Raw genomic sequence first — 20,575 nt, 5'->3', positions numbered from 1 at the left:
AGCCACATCCTCCCCCTGAGAAAATCTCAGGAGGCTGAAAGGTAGGAACTGACTGAATTAGATTTGTCTGCACTGTAGGACTCCTGATTTTTAAAATTCAGTGATTTAACTCTATCCTCTGGATTTGTGGTAATAGGTAATGTAAGTCTATCTCTGAGCATTTGCCACTTCAGCTGTGTCAAAGGAAAATAAGATGGAGTGAGTATTGCTAAGAGAGCTCTCCGGAAAGGAGCCAGGAGGCTGTCGAGGAAGTGGGATTCACGCACGTCTCATTCCGGGTGGAATCTGACCTTTGACCACTTAGTATCTTAACACGGGCATCCAGAACATCTGCACAATGTTCCAGAAGTTCAAGATACCTATTAGACCCTTACCCTAAATAACTCGTTTCAGCCGATCCCTTAAAGACAAATATTTCCTTTTTGCATCAGTCATAATTCTTGCCAGACCATAACCTTGTGGCTTTTGCCTTTATAAGCCCCTGATTCCCTCTTCCCCAGAATACTCTTTTGGTTTTACCTGAATCTGTGACTCCCGAATTGCAATTCTTAGGACCCCAAATAAGGCTCTTTGTTTTCTGAAGCCTTGATACTGATTATTCTTCAACAGCTGCCATCTACCAGTTAAAGATAAAGCCACCATCTGATGTCACGATGTCGGGCACATCTCACTGACAGAAGACATTGTGAAATGATTGACAGAGGCTTTGCATCTTCCATGTTGGGGGCATAAAACCACCCCCCCAGGCCAACATGAGTGTCTAGGAACACACAGGAGGCCCCACCTCCGCAGCATATGGGGTAAGGGCCAGGTGTCCACGTTTTGAACAAATCGTGGTCCCAGGGAAGAGTGCTTGTGTTAGTTTCCCTAGGGCTGTTGTAACAAATTACCACAAACTTGGTGGCTCAGAACAACAGACGTGTATTTTCTCATAGCTCTACAGACGTCTGAAATCCAGGTGTTGGCTGGGCTGTGCTCCCTCCAGAGGCTCTTCCAGCTTCTGGTGGCTCCGGTGTTCCTTGGCTTGTGGCTGCATCACTCCAATCTCTGCCTCTATCTCCATATTGGAAACGTGTTCACATTATGATTTTTAGAAGAATTTTCTTCTATCTCCATGGCCACCTCTGAGTGACATGCCATCTCCTGCTGACCCTTTGGCCCAGTAAATTAGCAGTTACCTCGGAAACAAGGTATTTCTAATTTACCCATCCCCAGCAAAGGTTTTACGTTTTTGCTTTCTACCATTTACTAATAAAGGACTTGCTTTGTCCTAGGTATTCTATGTTACATCGTTAACTCCTTACAATGACCCTGAATCAGGGCTCTTGAGCTCAGGCAGCAGAACCAGTTAAACAAGGAAAGAGAGGGAGAAAGAGGCAGAAGGAAGGAGTCAGCACTGCCTTCATTCTACACATTGAGAAAAAGGAGGCTCAGAGAGATGCTGACCTCACGGTAAGTGTTGGAACTGGCTTTCAGACTCAGAGTCTGTCTGTGAATTCCTTATCCCACGAGAACAACGTAGGAGACATTCAGTGTCCAGGACAGGTGGACAAGCTACTGCCCTGATACTCAATTCCCGGGGTGAGGATGCGCCTCCTCTGTCTGGGGGCCCTGTGGTCTTGGTGAGGAAGCCATCAAAACTATAGAACTTGGAACTGATTACAGGGGCTAGGCTTGGCCCAGTGTGGGAGAGCTGGTGGAGAAGCTTATGCAAAGTGTTCCCTCTGGGTCTAGTGTTGAGTCTGGAGTTGCCAGAGGTCAGCCAGGTGGCCGTCAGGAAGGAAGGAAGGAAGGAAGCGGACAAGTACGAACTGGAAGCACGTCTGTGTGTGACTACCTCCAGCCTCGAAGCCACAGGAAACACGGCCTATAGGAAAGGCACAGAGCAGCACGCAGAGGTGCCCTTCACTTGGCCAGGCACTTGGCAGGAGCTGTGGGTCTATGAGCCAGCAGAGCATAGAAGCCTCCACGCTCTGATGCCCCGTGTCTATCTTCAGAACATAAAACACAGAACTGATGTTTTGCTTCTGCTCCAAACTGCATGCAGTGTCTCGTGACCAACGCTAAACTTGAACCAGCCAGGGAAGGACATCCTTGGAAAGGTAGTTCCAGCTTAGCGACGTGGACATCATCCAAAGCCACTACACCTACCCTGAGTGTCAAGAGTAGCGGAGTATACCTCTCACTGACCAAAAATGCCAGAGGTTTACTTTCTTGTTCGCCTTGCAGCTGTGACACATGCCCTGGGATAAGCCAATCTGATATGTGTCTGGGCTTTGATTCTGGAACCACAAGGCAGCAAGGACAGTGGGAAAGGCTTTCTGTTCCGCCCATTGTCCCCACGAGGCCGCACAGCCTGTGTATACAGCCAGAACCCAGGACCAGGGCGCCACATGTGAATGGGCTGGGTCTCTGTGACTCGGGCAAGCCAACTAAGCTCCCTGGACCTGTTTCCACTCTTTAAAATGGGCAGAAAATATCTTAACATATTATTATGGGGTATAAATTGCATAAACTGTCTCAGGTTTGAAACCTCATGGGAATTTGTTGCAAAGTATCTTTTTTTCCCCTTTCCTGTTTTCCAAGCCAGAGTCTCTCAGCTCCCTGCTGATTCCAGGAACCGCCCCACAGCCTTTTCTCAATATATTCAATTTTAGCTCATCAATCAGGAGTTTGGGTCTGTTGCTTCAAGGAGGCATAAAGGTTTCCCACCAAAAGCGCATGAAACGTTTCCTGGGTGGAGGTGGGGTGTTTACCTTGTACTATGTAACTGTACAGTCCTGGGTCTTGTTCTCAGGCCGGTTCTCTTCTGGTGTCCCTGATAGGTAACAGTTGAGGATCTTGCTCCTGCCCCTCCAAAAGGCAAGAAACATTAATGCTTTCTGGGCCACCAGCTGTAAGATGCTTGCTTGCTATCAGCGTTCCTCCTCATTCTACTATTGTGAAGAGCTCTTTTGCTTAAGACTTGTATACCTATCAACATTCCAGAAGATCTGCTGGTTGGGATGCAGTTTCGCTCTGCTGATGCACACCAAAGTCTTGGCTTTGGGCTTCGCTCAGTGAGTGAATGGCTAGTTGATGCCAACCCAAGGGTGCAGTTGTCCTCAAGTGAAGCCCTTGTCCTGTGCTGCAGGACACCCTCCACTGCTCCGAGCCTGAAATAGGACCTCACAGAGGGCAGCTCATCTCTTCAAATTCAGGTCAGAATTTGGCTCTTTCAGTCATAATGTTTTAAAAGGTAGACACAGGAGACTGAAAAATAACATCTTTATTTATGACTGAAGATGTGACAGCGTTCACAAAATGCCAAGGAAAGCCATTCCTGTTCAATTTTTTAAATCTCAGAGCCTCTGAGGCCTGAACTTTCACTATATACCAGAAGAGAATGCCTCTCTTGAACAGACTTTCACACTAACTGTTATTTTTCTGTTTTCTCAGTGTCCTAGTATTACTCATCCACGGTTTGTCCCATTAGGGACTGACTTACACTTACCCAGTCTGCTCACCCGTCAAGTTTCTTGGGCTACTTGTAGGAGCCACAGCTCACATCAGTGTTCCCTCAGACAGAGGTAAGCAGGACATCTATGGGAGCCCCTTAGTGTTATGTTGTAAGTAATGACGGTAGCCAGGAAATAAGCAAAGGGTCTCATTAGGGAATCAGCAAATTAAAGCCTTAAATCTAAGGCAGACAACTCCATTTTCCTCCACTGAAATAGCAGGTTGGGTAATTTTTTATTTTACAAGAGATACTGTATTTTTTGTGTACACAGCATACGTTTAAGTAGTTTTATTACATATGTAAGTATACAAACCGATTTCGGGAAAACCTAGACTATTTCCCTAAATGATTGACATGGCCTAAAACAAAAGGGGGGAGTAGGGAGGGGCACAAATTAATAGCCCTTAGAATTTGAACAGAACGGGAAGACATATTTTCATAAAATCTTGGTGTAGATGCACCCCAAGGATGATCTGGCCTCAGTAAAGAGCTGAATTTTCCTGTACCTATACTGACCACAAGCAGGTCACCAAAAGCTGATATTCAAGAGAGGAAATAGTGGTTGCTTGCATCCTAGGGCTTCTGATAGAAGCAGCAGCTCCATAGTTACCGAATGTATTGTAACTAACACAGCTTAGCGACATGGGTCCATGATGGTGTATGTCTTAGAACATATCCATTGGAAGTATTTATTGAATGCAAATCAGAAATTCATGAAACTAGAGGCCACTTACAACATAGGGAAGAGGACTGTCCCTGTATAAAGGGTTCACAATCTGAACTGGCCCTTTAAGACATTGAATAGGGTTAGAGAACCATTGTAAACAAACAACTGAAGTATGAAAAAAAAATGTAGTACAATATATAATTATCAAATACTTTTCTTACTTTTAGGTAAGATTTTCAGAAAACCCAGGAATAGATTTTATATCACAAAATGGTCCATATCGCCCAAAAATATCTTTTGACTGGACAGTAAAATAATATTTGTTGGAAGTTAAAAAATGAGATAAAGTACAGGCCATTGGGAGTGGTAAAGCTTTAATTTCTCCAACTTTCTTCCAGCTCATCTTATTATTAGGGATGTCATGGCACAGGAAGATGTGGTAGCTTTCCACGGGGGCACACTTGGGATTGATTTTGGTTATGTTCCAAGTCAGGGCAATGCCCTTGGGTCTCAGCACCCGTTTTACTTTGAGCTCAGGCTTCTGGGGAGGAAGTGTGTCTCGGATTTTGTCTACCAGTTCGGGTAGTAGTGGTGGTAGTTCTGGGAGAGGTGGCAGGTGCTCAAAGGATTCAAGAACCTAAAACACATTTATAAAAAGTTTAGCAAGCTGAATTGGTGGGTTCTGATTTTTTTTAAGTGGTCAGCTGCAGTTCTACAATATATATTTCCCATTCCTCAATCCATTTATCAAAATCATAAGAACAAAAGGATGCTTCAAGGATACGTGAGGCTGGATCCAGTTTCTTTCAAGCATAAGCTTCTTTAAGAGTTAAGATCTCTACACTCTGGAATATCACTAAACCAGAATGGGTTAGGGCCCAGACATTCTGGAGAAATATTCCATCTCATTTCCAAACCTGTGTTCCCAAACATGAAAAGTGTGAGTGTAGGAGAACACCCATTTCCATCCACCTTCATCAACAATGGTTATTATTCTTAAAAATCTTTTCCAATTTGTTGGACTAAAAAATGTAGTTGTTCTAATTCTGTAGCTTCTGGAAAATTCAATTAAATTATTTTAATTGAGTAAATAAGTAGACTCACAATAGCACATTTGAAAAAGCATATTAAAGTGCTTTCTAAGATGAAACGTAACCCAAATGTTTCTTTATGAGAAAAATGGATACTTCCACTCAATTTGGAACGAATATCCCTTACGGAACATTTCATATCAGTACCTGGGCTGCATTTTGTGCCTCTGGGGTTGTCTCTTTTGAGATTGAAATAGCTTTCGTAGGTGACTCAAGCATGGATACTGGACTTTCTGTGAACAACAGAAGGTTTAAAAGTAAAATGTATCTACAATAATCAGTCCCATAGCCTTTAAAGCAAACAGTAGTTTACATCTTGGGTAGTAATTAAATGTGAACTAAAATTATAAAACTGTGAAATAAGAAGATAACTTTTGATATGCAAAGGTATCAAATATAGAGAATTTTTCTTTAATGTGACAAAAATTCCTCAAGGTAAACACTAATGTCATGATGCAACTGGGAACTAGGAAAAATTACCCATGGTAGAGGGATTCCTGCTTAGCAGTCTTAGAGGCAGATTTTGCTCTGTTAGGTCAACAAGGATGTTTGCAAACACAGAACTGTTTACAATCCTATAAGAATGTGTGATACAAACAAGGCCTGGGAATTCAAACTAAAACTCATGCAGGCTGGGGTTGGAGGTATCCCATGGTAGCCTAGAGGGAATTAGACATCAATTGTGGACTGCTGAAAGGGAGGGGAAGGGAGGAGAGACAGAAGAGAGAATGGAAGAAAGAGAGATGGTTAGAAGAAGAAAAGGAGGAAAATAGAGAAAATGTGGGTGTGAGGGAGAGAAAGAAGGTTTAGTAGGCACAAGAATGGTTTGAGGACAACTGGGGAAAGTATCATGGGGATAGTAAGAAAAGTGCCTCCATGTTGGAAAGTAATAGGACCAGACAGCTAAAAATTTCAGAAGTTTGAACATATCTAATAAGCAGCAAAAATCATTTTTAATCCACTGTGTGTGCAGTGATATAACTGTTTAACGTACTTTAAGAATCTCCCCCAATAAAATTTTTTACTTGTATTTTTCTTTTAACTGACAAGGATAATTGAGATTCTACACTGTTTCAAAGATAACTTATTAATCGCTTTATTTACTGGTGTTAAAATACGTTTTTGTAAAGGTAATGATTTTACGCTTTTAATTGTAAGAGAATCGATGCATGAGAGATTGGTTCAAAATGGCAGAGTAAAAGGATGTGTGCTCACTCTCTCTTGCGAGAGCAGCAGAACCACAACTAACTGCTGAACACTCACTGACAGGAAGACACTGGAACTCACCAAAAAAGATACCCCCACATCCAAAGACAAAGGAGAAGCCGCAGTGAGGCGGTAGGAGGGGCGCAATCACAATAAAATCAAATCTCATAACCGCTAGGTGGTGACTCACAAACTGGAGAACAATTATACCCCAGGAGACCATCCACTGGAGTGAAGGGTCTGAGCCCCATGTCCAGCTTCCCAACCTGGGGGTCTGGCAATGGGGGGAGGAATTCCTAGAGAATCAGACTTTGAAGGCTAGTGGGATTTGATTGCAGAATTCGACAGGACTGGGGGAAACAGAGACTCCCCTCTTGGAGGGCACACACAAAGTAGTGTGCACATCAGGACCCAGAGGAAGGAGCAGTGACCCCACAGGAGACTGAACCAGACCTACCTGCTAGTGTTGGAGGGTCTCCTGCAGAAGCGGGGGGTGGCTGTGGCTCACCGTGGGGACAAGGACACTGGCAGCAGAAGTTCTGGGAAATACTCCTTGGCATGAGCCCTCCCAGAGTCCACCATTAGCCCCACCAAAGAGCCGGGTAGGCTCCAGTGCTGGGTCGCCTCAGGCCAAACAACCAACAGTGAGGGAACCCAGCCCCACCCATCAGCAGACAAGCAGATTAAAGTTTTACTGAGCTCTGCCCAACAGAGCAACACTCAGCTCTACCCACCACCAGTCCCTTCCATCAGGAAGCTTGCACAAGCCTCTTAGATAGCCTCATCCACCAGAGGGCAGACAGCAGAAGCAAGAAGAATTACAATTCTGTAGCCTGTGGAACAAAAACCATATTCACAGAAAGACAAAACGAAAAGGCAGAGGACTATGTACCAGATGAAGAAACAAGATAAAACCCCAGAAAAAGAACTAAATGAAGTGGAAATAGGCAACCTTCCAGAAAAAGAATTCAGAATAATGATAATGAAGATGATCCAGGACCTCGGAAAAAGAATGGAGGCAAAGATCGAGAAGATGCAAGAAATGTTTAATAAAGACCTAGAAGAATTAAAGAACAAACAGAGATGAACAATACAATAACTGAAATGAAAAATGAACTAGAAAGAATCAATAGCAGAATAACTGAGGCAGAACAGATAAGTAACCTGGGAGATGAATGGTGGCATTCACTGCCATGGAACAAAATAAAGAAAAGAGAATGAAAAGAAATGAAGACAGCTTAAGAGACCTCTGGGACAACATTAAATGCACCAACATTCTCATTATAGGGGTCCCAGAAGGAGAAGATAGAAAGGACCCGAGAAACTGTTTGAAGAGATTACAGTCAAAAACTTCCCTAACATAGAAAAGGAAATAGCCAGCCAAGTCCAGGAAGCACAGAGTCCCAGGCAGGATAGACCCAAGGAGAAACATGCTGAGACACACAGTAATCAAACTGACAAAAACTAAAGACAAAGAAAACTTACTGAAAGCAACAAGGGAAAAATGACAAGTAACATACAAGGGAACTCCCATAAGGATAACAGCTGATTTCTCAGCAGAAACTCTACAAGCCAGAAGGGAGTGGCATGATATATTTAAAGCGATGAAAGGGAAGAACCTACAACCAAGATTACTTTACCCGGCAAGGATCTCTTTAGGTTTGATGGAGAAATCAAAAGCTTTACAGACAAGCAAAAGCTAAGAGAATTCAGCACCACCAAACCAGCTCTACAACAAATGCTAAAGGAACTTCTCTAAGTGGGAAACACAGAAGAAGAAAATGACCTACAGAAACAAACCCATAACAATTAAGAAAATGATAATAGGAACATACATATCAATAATTACCTTAAACGTGAATGGATTAAATGCTCCAACCAAAAGACACAGGCTCACTGAATGGATACAAAAACAAGACCCATATATATGCTGTCTACAAGAGACTCACTTCAGACCCAGGGACACATACAGACTGAAAGTGAGGGGATAGAAAAAGATATTCCATGTAAATGGAAATCAAAAGAAAGCTGGAGTAGCAATACTCATATCAGATAAAACAGAATTTAAAATAAAGAATGTTACAAGAGACAAGGAAGGACACTACATAACAATCAAGGGATCAATCCAGGAAGAAGATATAAAAATTTTAAATATATATGCACCCAACATAGGAGCACCTCAATACATAAGGCAACTGTTAACACCTATAAAAGAGGAAATCGACAGTTACACAATAATAGTGGGGGACTTCAACACCTCACTTACACCAATGGACAAATAATCGAGACAGAAAATTAATAAGGAAACACAAGCTTTAAATGACACATTAGACCAGATAGATTTAATATATATTTATAGGACATTCCATCCAAAAACAGCAGATTACACTTTCTTCTCAAGTGCACACGGAACATTCTCTAGGATAGATCACATCTTGGGTCACAAATCAAGGCTCGGTAAATTTAAGAAAATTGAAATCATATCAAACATCTTTTCCAACCACAATGCTTTGAGATTAGAAATAAATTACAGGGAAAAAATGTAAAAAACACAAACACATGGAGGAAAAACAATACATTACTAAATAACCAAGAGATCACTGAAGAAATCAAAGAGGAAATCAAAAAATACCCAGAGACAAATGACAATGAAAACATGACGATCCAAAACCTATGGGATGCAGCAAAAGCAGTTCTAAGAGGGAAGTTGATAGCTATACAATCCTTCCTCAAGAAACAAGAAAAATCTCAAACAATCTAACCTTACACCTAAAGGATCTACAGAAAGAAGAACAAACAAAACACAAAATTAGTAGAAGGAAAGAAATCATAAAGATCAGAGCAGAAATAAATGAAATAGAAACAAAGAAAACAATAGCAAAGATCAATAAAACTAAAAGCTGGTTCTTTGAAAAGATAAATAAAATTGATAAACCTTTAGCCAGACTCAACAAGAAAAAGAGGGAGAGGACTCAAATCAATAAAATTAGAGAGGCTTCTGGGAAGATGGCGGAAGAGTAAGACGCGGAGATCACCTTCTTCCCACAGATACACCAGAAATACATCTACACGTGGAATAACTCCTACAGAACACCTACTGAACGCTGGCAGAAGACCTCAGACCTCCCAAAAGGCAAGAAACCCCCCAGGTACCTGGGTAGGGCAAAAGATAAAGAATAAACAGAGACCAAAGGAGAGGGACCGGACCTGCACCAGTGGGAGGGAGCTGTGAAGGAGGAAAGGTTTCCACACACTAGGAAGCCCCTTCGCGGGCGAAGACTGCAGGTGGCGGAGGGGGAAGCTTCAGAGCCGCGGAGGAGAGCACAGCAACAGGGGTGCGGGGGACAAAGCAGAGAGATTTCCACACAGAGGATCAGGGCCGACCGGCACTCATCAGCCAGAGAGGCTTGTCTGCTCACCTGCTGGAGCGGGCGGGGCTGGGAGCTGAGGCTTGGGCTTCGGTCACAGCCCAGGGAGAGGACTGGGGTTCGCGGTGTGAACACAGCCTGCAGGGGGTTAGTGCACCACGGCTAGCTGGGAGGGAATCTGGAAAAAGTCTGGACCTGTCGAAGAGGCAAGAGACTTTTTCTTCCCTCTTTGTTTCCTGGTACACGAGGAGAGGGGATTAAGAGTGCTGCTTAAAGGAGCTCCAGAGATGGGCGCGAGCCGCGGCTAAAAGCACGGACCCCAGAGACGGGCATGAGACGCTAAGGCTGCTGCTGCCGCCACCAAGAAGCCTGTGTGCGAGCACAGGTCACTATCCCCACCTCCCGTCCGGGGAGCCTGTGCAGCCTGCCACTGCCAGGGTGCCGGGATCCAGGGACAACTCCCCCGGGAGAACGCACGGCTCACCTCAGGCTGGTGCAACGTCACGCCGGTCTCTGCTGCCGCAGGTTCCCCCCACACTCCATGGACCACCCTCCCCCTGGCCTGAGTGAACCAGAGCCCCAGAATCAGCTGCTCCTTTAACCCCGTCCTGTCTGAGCGAAGAACAGACGCACTCCGGCGACCTACATGCAGAGGCGGGGCCAAATCCAAAGCTGAGCCCCTGGGAGCTGTGCGAACAAAGAAGAGAAAGGGAAATCTCAGCAGCCTCAGAAGCAGCGGATTAAAGCTCCACAATCAACTTGATGTACCCTGCATCTGTGGAATACATGAATTACACAACGAGTCATCCCAAGATTTTGAGAGCAAGATTTATGATTTTTTCCCCTTTTCCTCTTTTTGTGTGTATGTGTATGCTTCTGTGTGAGATTTTGTCTGTATAGCTTTGCTTCCACCATTTGTCCTAGGGTTCTATCCATCCATCTTTTTTTTAAAATTCTTTTAATTATTTTTTATTTTAATAACTTTATTATATTTTATCTTACTTTATGTTACTTTATCTTCTTTCTTTTTTTCCTTCCTTCCCTCCTTCCTTCCTTCCTCCCTCCCTCCCTCCCTCCCTCCTTTCTTTCTACTTCTACTACTTCTTTCTTTCTACTTTTTCTCCCTTTTATTCTGAGCCGTGTGGATGAAAGGCTCTTGGTGCTGCAGCCAGGAGTCAGTGCTGTGCCTCTGAGGTGGGAGAGCCAACTTCAGGACACTGGTCCACAAGAGACCTCCCAGCTACACATACTATCAAACGGCAAAAATCTCCCAGAGATCATCTCAACACCAGCACCCAGCTTCACTCAATCACCAGCAAGCTACAGTGCTGGATGCTGGACATCCTATGCCAAACAACTAGCAAGACAGGAACACAACCCCACCCATTAGCAGAGAGGCTGCCTAAAATCATAATAAGTCCACAGACACCCCAAAACACACCACCAGACGTGGACCTGCCCACCAGAAAGACAAGATCCAGCCTCATCCACCAGAACACAGGCACTAGTCCCCTCCACCACGAAGCCGACACAACCCACTGAACCAACCTTAGCCACTGGGGACAGACACCAAAAACAACAGGAACTATGAACCTACAGCCTGCAAAAAGGAGACCCCAAACACAGTTAAGATAAGCAAAATGAGAAGACAGAAAAACACACAGAAGATGAAGGAGCAAGATAAAAACCCACCAGACCTAACAAATAAGAGGAAATAGGCAGTCTACCAGAAAAAGAATTCAGAATAATGATAGTAAAGATGATCCCCAATCTTGGAAATAGATGGACAAAATGCAAGAAACATTTAAAAAGGACCTAGAAGAACTAAACATGAAACAAGCAACAATGAACAACACATTAAATGAAATTAAAAACACTCTAGATGGGATCAATAGCAGAATAACTGAGGCAGAAGAACGGATAAGTGACCTGGAAGATAAAAACAGTGGAAATAACTACTGCAGAGCAGAATAAAGAAAAAAGAATGAAAAGAACTGAGGACAGTCTCAGAGACCTCTGGGACAACATTAAACACACCAACATTCGAATTATAGGGGTTCCAGAAGAAGAAGAGAAAAAGAAAGGGACTGAGAAAATATTTGAAGAGATTATAGTTGAAAACTTCCCTAATATGGGAAGGAAATAGTTAATCAAGTCCAGGAAGCACAGAGAGTCCCATACAGGATAAATACAAGGAGAAATATGCCAAGATACATATTTATCAAACTGTCAAAAATTAAATACAAAGAAAACATATTAAAAGCAGCAAGGGAAAAACAACAAATAACACACAAGGGAATCCCCATAAGGTTAACAGCTGATCTTTCAGCAGAAACTCTGCAAGCCAGAAGGGACTGGCAGGACATATTTAAAGTGATGAAGGAGTAAAACCTGCAACCAAGATTACTCTACCCAGCAAGGATCTCATTCAGATTTGATGGAGAAATTAAAACCTTTACAGACAAGGAAAAGCTGAGAGAGTTCAACACCACCAAACCAGCTTTACAATAACTGCTAAAGGAACTTCTCTAGGCAAGAAATATGAGAGAAGGAAAAGACCTACAATAACGAACCCAAAACAATTAAGAAAATGGGAATAGGAACATACATATTGATAATTACCTTAAATGTAAATGGACTAAATGCTCCCACCAAAAGACACAGGTTGGCTGAATGGATATAAAAACAAGACCCATATATTTGCTGTCTACAAGAGACCCACTTCAGACCTAGAGACACATACAGACTGAAAGTAAGGGGATAGAAAAAGATATTTCATGCAAATAGAAACGAAAAGAAAGCTGGAGTAGCAATTCTCATATCACACAAAATAGACCTTAAAATAAAGACTATTAGAAGAGACAAAGAAGGACACTACATAATGATCAAGGGATCGATCCAAGAACAAGATATAACAATTGTAAATATTTATGCACCCAACATAGGAGCACCTCAATACATAAGGCAAATACTAACAGCCATAAAAGGGGAAATCGACAGTAACACATTCATAGTAGGGGATTTTAACACCCCACTTTCACCAATGGACAGATCATCCAAAATGAAAATAAATAAGGAAACACAAGCTTTAAATGATACATTAAACAAGATGGACTTAATTGATATTTATAGGACACTCCATCCAAAAACAGCAGATTACACTTTCTTCTCAAGTGCACACGGAACATTCTCTAGGATAGATCACATCTTGGGTCACAAATCAAGGCTCGGTAAATTTAAGAAAATTGAAATCATATCAAACATCTTTTCCAACCACAATGCTTTGAGATTAGAAATAAATTACAGGGAAAAAATGTAAAAAACACAAACACATGGAGGAAAAACAATACATTACTAAATAACCAAGAGATCACTGAAGAAATCAAAGAGGAAATCAAAAAATACCCAGAGACAAATGACAATGAAAACATGACGATCCAAAACCTATGGGATGCAGCAAAAGCAGTTCTAAGAGGGAAGTTGATAGCTATACAATCCTTCCTCAAGAAACAAGAAAAATCTCAAACAATCTAACCTTACACCTAAAGGATCTACAGAAAGAAGAACAAACAAAACACAAAATTAGTAGAAGGAAAGAAATCATAAAGATCAGAGCAGAAATAAATGAAATAGAAACAAAGAAAACAATAGCAAAGATCAATAAAACTAAAAGCTGGTTCTTTGAAAAGATAAATAAAATTGATAAACCTTTAGCCAGACTCAACAAGAAAAAGAGGGAGAGGACTCAAATCAATAAAATTAGAGAGGCTTCTGGGAAGATGGCGGAAGAGTAAGACGCGGAGATCACCTTCTTCCCACAGATACACCAGAAATACATCTACACGTGGAATAACTCCTACAGAACACCTACTGAACGCTGGCAGAAGACCTCAGACCTCCCAAAAGGCAAGAAACCCCCCAGGTACCTGGGTAGGGCAAAAGATAAAGAATAAACAGAGACCAAAGGAGAGGGACCGGACCTGCACCAGTGGGAGGGAGCTGTGAAGGAGGAAAGGTTTCCACACACTAGGAAGCCCCTTCGCGGGCGAAGACTGCAGGTGGCGGAGGGGGAAGCTTCAGAGCCGCGGAGGAGAGCACAGCAACAGGGGTGCGGGGGACAAAGCAGAGAGATTTCCACACAGAGGATCAGGGCCGACCGGCACTCATCAGCCAGAGAGGCTTGTCTGCTCACCTGCTGGAGCGGGCGGGGCTGGGAGCTGAGGCTTGGGCTTCGGTCACAGCCCAGGGAGAGGACTGGGGTTCGCGGTGTGAACACAGCCTGCAGGGGGTTAGTGCACCACGGCTAGCTGGGAGGGAATCTGGAAAAAGTCTGGACCTGTCGAAGAGGCAAGAGACTTTTTCTTCCCTCTTTGTTTCCTGGTACACGAGGAGAGGGGATTAAGAGTGCTGCTTAAAGGAGCTCCAGAGATGGGCGCGAGCCGCGGCTAAAAGCACGGACCCCAGAGACGGGCATGAGACGCTAAGGCTGCTGCTGCCGCCACCAAGAAGCCTGTGTGCGAGCACAGGTCACTATCCCCACCTCCCGTCCGGGGAGCCTGTGCAGCCTGCCACTGCCAGGGTGCCGGGATCCAGGGACAACTCCCCCGGGAGAACGCACGGCTCACCTCAGGCTGGTGCAACGTCACGCCGGTCTCTGCTGCCGCAGGTTCCCCCCACACTCCATGGACCACCCTCCCCCTGGCCTGAGTGAACCAGAGCCCCAGAATCAGCTGCTCCTTTAACCCCGTCCTGTCTGAGCGAAGAACAGACGCACTCCGGCGACCTACATGCAGAGGCGGGGCCAAATCCAAAGCTGAGCCCCTGGGAGCTGTGCGAACAAAGAAGAGAAAGGGAAATCTCAGCAGCCTCAGAAGCAGCGGATTAAAGCTCCACAATCAACTTGATGTACCCTGCATCTGTGGAATACATGAATTACACAACGAGTCATCCCAAGATTTTGAGAGCAAGATTTATGATTTTTTCCCCTTTTCCTCTTTTTGTGTGTATGTGTATGCTTCTGTGTGAGATTTTGTCTGTATAGCTTTGCTTCCACCATTTGTCCTAGGGTTCTATCCATCCATCTTTTTTTTAAAATTCTTTTAATTATTTTTTATTTTAATAACTTTATTATATTTTATCTTACTTTATGTTACTTTATCTTCTTTCTTTTTTTCCTTCCTTCCCTCCTTCCTTCCTTCCTCCCTCCCTCCCTCCCTCCCTCCTTTCTTTCTACTTCTACTACTTCTTTCTTTCTACTTTTTCTCCCTTTTATTCTGAGCCGTGTGGATGAAAGGCTCTTGGTGCTGCAGCCAGGAGTCAGTGCTGTGCCTCTGAGGTGGGAGAGCCAACTTCAGGACACTGGTCCACAAGAGACCTCCCAGCTACACATACTATCAAACGGCAAAAATCTCCCAGAGATCATCTCAACACCAGCACCCAGCTTCACTCAATCACCAGCAAGCTACAGTGCTGGATGCTGGACATCCTATGCCAAACAACTAGCAAGACAGGAACACAACCCCACCCATTAGCAGAGAGGCTGCCTAAAATCATAATAAGTCCACAGACACCCCAAAACACACCACCAGACGTGGACCTGCCCACCAGAAAGACAAGATCCAGCCTCATCCACCAGAACACAGGCACTAGTCCCCTCCACCACGAAGCCGACACAACCCACTGAACCAACCTTAGCCACTGGGGACAGACACCAAAAACAACAGGAACTATGAACCTACAGCCTGCAAAAAGGAGACCCCAAACACAGTTAAGATAAGCAAAATGAGAAGACAGAAAAACACACAGAAGATGAAGGAGCAAGATAAAAACCCACCAGACCTAACAAATAAGAGGAAATAGGCAGTCTACCAGAAAAAGAATTCAGAATAATGATAGTAAAGATGATCCCCAATCTTGGAAATAGATGGACAAAATGCAAGAAACATTTAAAAAGGACCTAGAAGAACTAAACATGAAACAAGCAACAATGAACAACACATTAAATGAAATTAAAAACACTCTAGATGGGATCAATAGCAGAATAACTGAGGCAGAAGAACGGATAAGTGACCTGGAAGATAAAAACAGTGGAAATAACTACTGCAGAGCAGAATAAAGAAAAAAGAATGAAAAGAACTGAGGACAGTCTCAGAGACCTCTGGGACAACATTAAACACACCAACATTCGAATTATAGGGGTTCCAGAAGAAGAAGAGAAAAAGAAAGGGACTGAGAAAATATTTGAAGAGATTATAGTTGAAAACTTCCCTAATATGGGAAGGAAATAGTTAATCAAGTCCAGGAAGCACAGAGAGTCCCATACAGGATAAATACAAGGAGAAATATGCCAAGATACATATTTATCAAACTGTCAAAAATTAAATACAAAGAAAACATATTAAAAGCAGCAAGGGAAAAACAACAAATAACACACAAGGGAATCCCCATAAGGTTAACAGCTGATCTTTCAGCAGAAACTCTGCAAGCCAGAAGGGACTGGCAGGACATATTTAAAGTGATGAAGGAGTAAAACCTGCAACCAAGATTACTCTACCCAGCAAGGATCTCATTCAGATTTGATGGAGAAATTAAAACCTTTACAGACAAGGAAAAGCTGAGAGAGTTCAACACCACCAAACCAGCTTTACAATAACTGCTAAAGGAACTTCTCTAGGCAAGAAATATGAGAGAAGGAAAAGACCTACAATAACGAACCCAAAACAATTAAGAAAATGGGAATAGGAACATACATATTGATAATTACCTTAAATGTAAATGGACTAAATGCTCCCACCAAAAGACACAGGTTGGCTGAATGGATATAAAAACAAGACCCATATATTTGCTGTCTACAAGAGACCCACTTCAGACCTAGAGACACATACAGACTGAAAGTAAGGGGATAGAAAAAGATATTTCATGCAAATAGAAACGAAAAGAAAGCTGGAGTAGCAATTCTCATATCACACAAAATAGACCTTAAAATAAAGACTATTAGAAGAGACAAAGAAGGACACTACATAATGATCAAGGGATCGATCCAAGAACAAGATATAACAATTGTAAATATTTATGCACCCAACATAGGAGCACCTCAATACATAAGGCAAATACTAACAGCCATAAAAGGGGAAATCGACAGTAACACATTCATAGTAGGGGATTTTAACACCCCACTTTCACCAATGGACAGATCATCCAAAATGAAAATAAATAAGGAAACACAAGCTTTAAATGATACATTAAACAAGATGGACTTAATTGATATTTATAGGACACTCCATCCAAAAACAACAGAATACACATTTTTCTCAAGTGCTCATGGAACATTCTCCAGGATAGATCATATCTTGGGTCACAAATCAAGCCTTGGTAAATTTAAGAAAATTGAAAGTGTTTCAAGTATCTTTTCCCACCACAATGCTATGAGACTAGATATCAATTACAGGAAAAGATCTGTAAAAAATACAAACACATGGAGGCTAAACAATACACTACTTAATAACGAAGTGATCACTGAAGAAATCAAAGAGGAAATAAAAAATTACCTAGAAACAAATGACAATGGAGACACGACGACCCAAAATCTATGGAATGCAGCAAAAGCAGTTCTAAGAGGGAAGATTATAGCAATACAATCCTACCTTAAGAAACAGGAAACATCTCGAATAAACAACCTAACCTTGCACCTAAAGCAATTAGAGAAAGAAGAACAAAAAAACCCCAAAGTTAGTAGAAGGAAAGAAATCATAAAAATCAGATCAGAAATAAATGAAAAAGAAATGAAGGAAACGATAGCAAAGATCAACAAAAATAAAAGCTGGTTCTTTGAGAAGATAAACAAAATTGATAAACCATTAGCCAGACTCATCAAGAAAAAAGGGAGAAGACTCAAATCAATAGAATTAGAAATGAAAAAGGAGAAGTAACAACTGACACTGCAGAAATAAAAAAGATCGTGAAAGATTACTACAAGAAACTCTATGCCAATAAAATGGACAATCTGGAAGAAATGGAAAAATTCTTAGAAATGCACAACCTGCCAAGACTGAATCAGGAAGAAATAGAAAATATGAACAGACCAATCACAAGCACTGAAATTGAAACTGTGATTAAAAATCTTCCAACAAACAAAGCCCAGGACCACATGGTTTCACAGGCGAATTCTATCAAACATTTAGAGAAGAGCTAACACCTATCCTTCTCAAACTCTTCCAAAATATAGCAGAGGGAGGAACACTCCCAAACTCCTTCTACGAGGCCACCATCACCTTGATACCAAAACCAGACAAGGATGTCACAAAGAAAGAAAACTATAGGCCAATACCACTGATGAACATAGATGCAAAAATCCTCAACAAAATACTAGCAAACAGAATCCAACAGCACATTAAACGGATCATACACCATGATCAAGTGGGGTTTATTCCAGGAATGCAAGGATTCTTCAATATACGCAAATCAATCAATGTGATACACCATATTAACAAATTGAAGGAGAAAAACCATATGATCATCTCAATAGATGCAGAGAAAGCTTTTGACAAAATTCAATATCCACTTATGATAAAAACCCTGCAGAAAGTAGGCATAGAGGAAACTTTCCTCAACATAATAAAGGCCATATATGACAAACCCACAGCCAACATCGTCCTCAATGGTGAAAAACTGAAAGCATTTCCACTAAGATCAGGAACAAGACAAGGTTGCCCACTCTCACCACTCTTATTCAACATAGTTTTGGAAGTTTTAGCCACAGCAATCAGAGAAGAAAAGGAAATAAAAGGAATCCAAATCGGAAAACAAGAAGTGAAGCTGTAACTGTTTGCAGATGACATGATACTATACACAGAGAATCCGAAAGATGCTACCAGAAAACTACTAGAGCTAATCAATGAATCTGGTAAAGTAGCAGGATACAAAATTAATGCACAGAAATCTCTGGCATTCCTATACACTAATGATGAAAAATCTGAAAGTGAAATCAATAAAACACTCCCATTTACCACTGCAACAAAAAGAATAAAATATCTAGGAATAAAGCTACCTAAGGAGACAAAAGACCTGTATGCAGAAAATTATAAGACACTGATGAAAGAAATTAAAGATGATACAAATAGATGGAGAGATATACCATGTTCTTGGATTGGAAGAATCAACATTGTGAAAATGACTCTACTACCCAAAGCAATCTACAGAATCAATGCAATCCCTATCAAACTACCAATGGCATTTTTCACAGAACTAGAACAAAAAATTTCGCAATTTGTATGGAAACACAAAAGACCCCGAATAGCCAAAGCAATCTTGAGAACGAAAAACGGTGCTGGCAGAATTAGGCTCCCTGACTTCAGACTATACTACAAAGCTACAGTAATCAAGACAGTATGGTACTGGCACAAAAACAGAAAGATAGATCAATGGAACAGGATAGAAAGCCCAGAGATAAACCCACGCACATATGGTCACCTTATCTTTGATAAAGGAGGCAGGAATGTACAGTGGAGAAAGGACAGCCTCTTCCATAAGTGGTGGTGGGAAAACTGGACAGGTACATGTAAAAGTATGAGATTAGATCACTCCCTAACACCATACACAAAAATAAGCGCAAAATGGATTAAAGACCTAAATATAAGGCCAGAAAGTATCAAACTCTTAGAGGAAAACATAGGCAGAACACTCTATGACATAAATCACAGCAAGATCCTTTCTGACCCACCTCCTAGAGAAATGGAAATAAAAACAAAAATAAACAAATGGGACCTAATGAAACTTCAAAGCTTTTGCACAGCAAAGGAAACCATAAACAAGACCAAAAGACAACCCTCAGAATGGGAGAAAATATTTGCAAATGAAGCAATCGACAAAGGATTAACCTGCAAAATTTACAAGCAGCTCATACAGCTCAATAACAAAAAAACAAACAACCCAATCCAAAAATGGGTAGAAGACCTAAACAGACATTTCTCCAAAGAAGATACACAGACTGCCAACAAACACATGAAAGAATGCTCAACATCATTAATCATTAGAGAAATGCAAATCAAAACTACAAAGAGATATCATCTCACACCAGTCAGAATGGCCATCATCAAAAAATCTAGAAACAATAAATGCTGGAGAGGGTGTGGAGAAAAGGGAACACTCTTGCACTGCTGGTGGGAATGTGAATTGGTTCAGCCACTATGGAGAACAGTATGGAGGTTCCTTAAAAAACTACAAATAAAACTACCATATGACCCAGCAATCCCACTACTGGGCATATACCCTGAGAAAACCATAATTCAAAAAGATTCATGTACCAAAATGTTCATTGCAGCTCTATTTACAATAGCCCGGAGATGGAAACAACCTAAGTGTCCATCATCAGATGAATGGATAAAGAAGATGTGGCACATATATACAATGGAATATTACTCAGCCATAAAAAGAAACGAAATTGAGCTATGTGTAATGAGGTGGATAGACCTAGAGTCTGTCATACAGAGTGAAGTAAGTCAGAAAGAGAAAGACAAATACTGTATGCTAACACATATGTATGGAATTTAAGAAAAAATAAGTCATGAAGATTCTGGGGGTAAGACAGGAATAAAGACACAGACCTACTAGAGAATGGACTTGAGGATATGGGGAGGGGGAAAGGTAAGCTCTGACAAAGCAAGAGAGAGGCATGGACATATATACACTGCCAACTGTAAGGTAGATAGCTAGTGGGAAGCAGCCGCATAGCACAGGGAGATCAGCT

At 42.0% G+C, this 20,575-nt stretch overlaps 1 protein-coding gene and 2 long non-coding RNA genes across 6 annotated transcripts in view; 2 read left to right on the top strand and 1 right to left on the bottom strand.

Annotated features, from left to right (window-relative positions):
• The first annotated feature begins 408 nt into the window (after nt 1–408).
• Nucleotides 409–2,982, top strand: LOC132506520 (uncharacterized). Its single transcript, XR_009535862.1, has 4 exons — nt 409–800; nt 936–1,190; nt 1,275–1,452; nt 2,826–2,982. It is a non-coding gene; the product is annotated as an uncharacterized LOC132506520 (long non-coding RNA).
• Nucleotides 2,983–3,253: 271 nt separating this feature from the next.
• Nucleotides 3,254–20,575, bottom strand: part of ATF7IP2 (activating transcription factor 7 interacting protein 2) — an 87,499-nt gene continuing 70,177 nt past the window's right edge. Inside the window, exons 10-11 of one of the 4 annotated variants that reach the window (XM_060125248.1) lie at nt 5,405–5,490; nt 3,254–4,803 (exon numbers count right to left, since the gene is read on the bottom strand). In XM_060125248.1, coding sequence (XP_059981231.1) covers nt 4,390–4,803; nt 5,405–5,490 — 500 coding nt within the window. In that variant the 3' untranslated portion in view covers nt 3,254–4,389. Of the gene's footprint in view, nt 4,804–5,404; nt 5,491–14,053; nt 14,748–20,575 lie in introns of those variants that run through there. The other 3 variants (XM_060125250.1, XM_060125249.1, XM_060125251.1) reach the window with 3 other exon arrangements.
• LOC132506521 (uncharacterized) overlaps nt 3,317–20,575 on the top strand; it is a 97,491-nt gene continuing 80,232 nt past the window's right edge. Inside the window, exon 1 of the long non-coding RNA XR_009535863.1 lies at nt 3,317–3,569. This is a non-coding gene — a long non-coding RNA (uncharacterized LOC132506521). The remainder of the gene's footprint in view (nt 3,570–20,575) is intronic.

Source organism: Lagenorhynchus albirostris, chromosome 15 (assembly GCF_949774975.1).
Source record: "Lagenorhynchus albirostris chromosome 15, mLagAlb1.1, whole genome shotgun sequence".
NCBI lineage: Eukaryota > Metazoa > Chordata > Mammalia > Artiodactyla > Delphinidae > Lagenorhynchus > Lagenorhynchus albirostris.
This window is presented reverse-complemented; position numbering and strand designations above follow the sequence as displayed.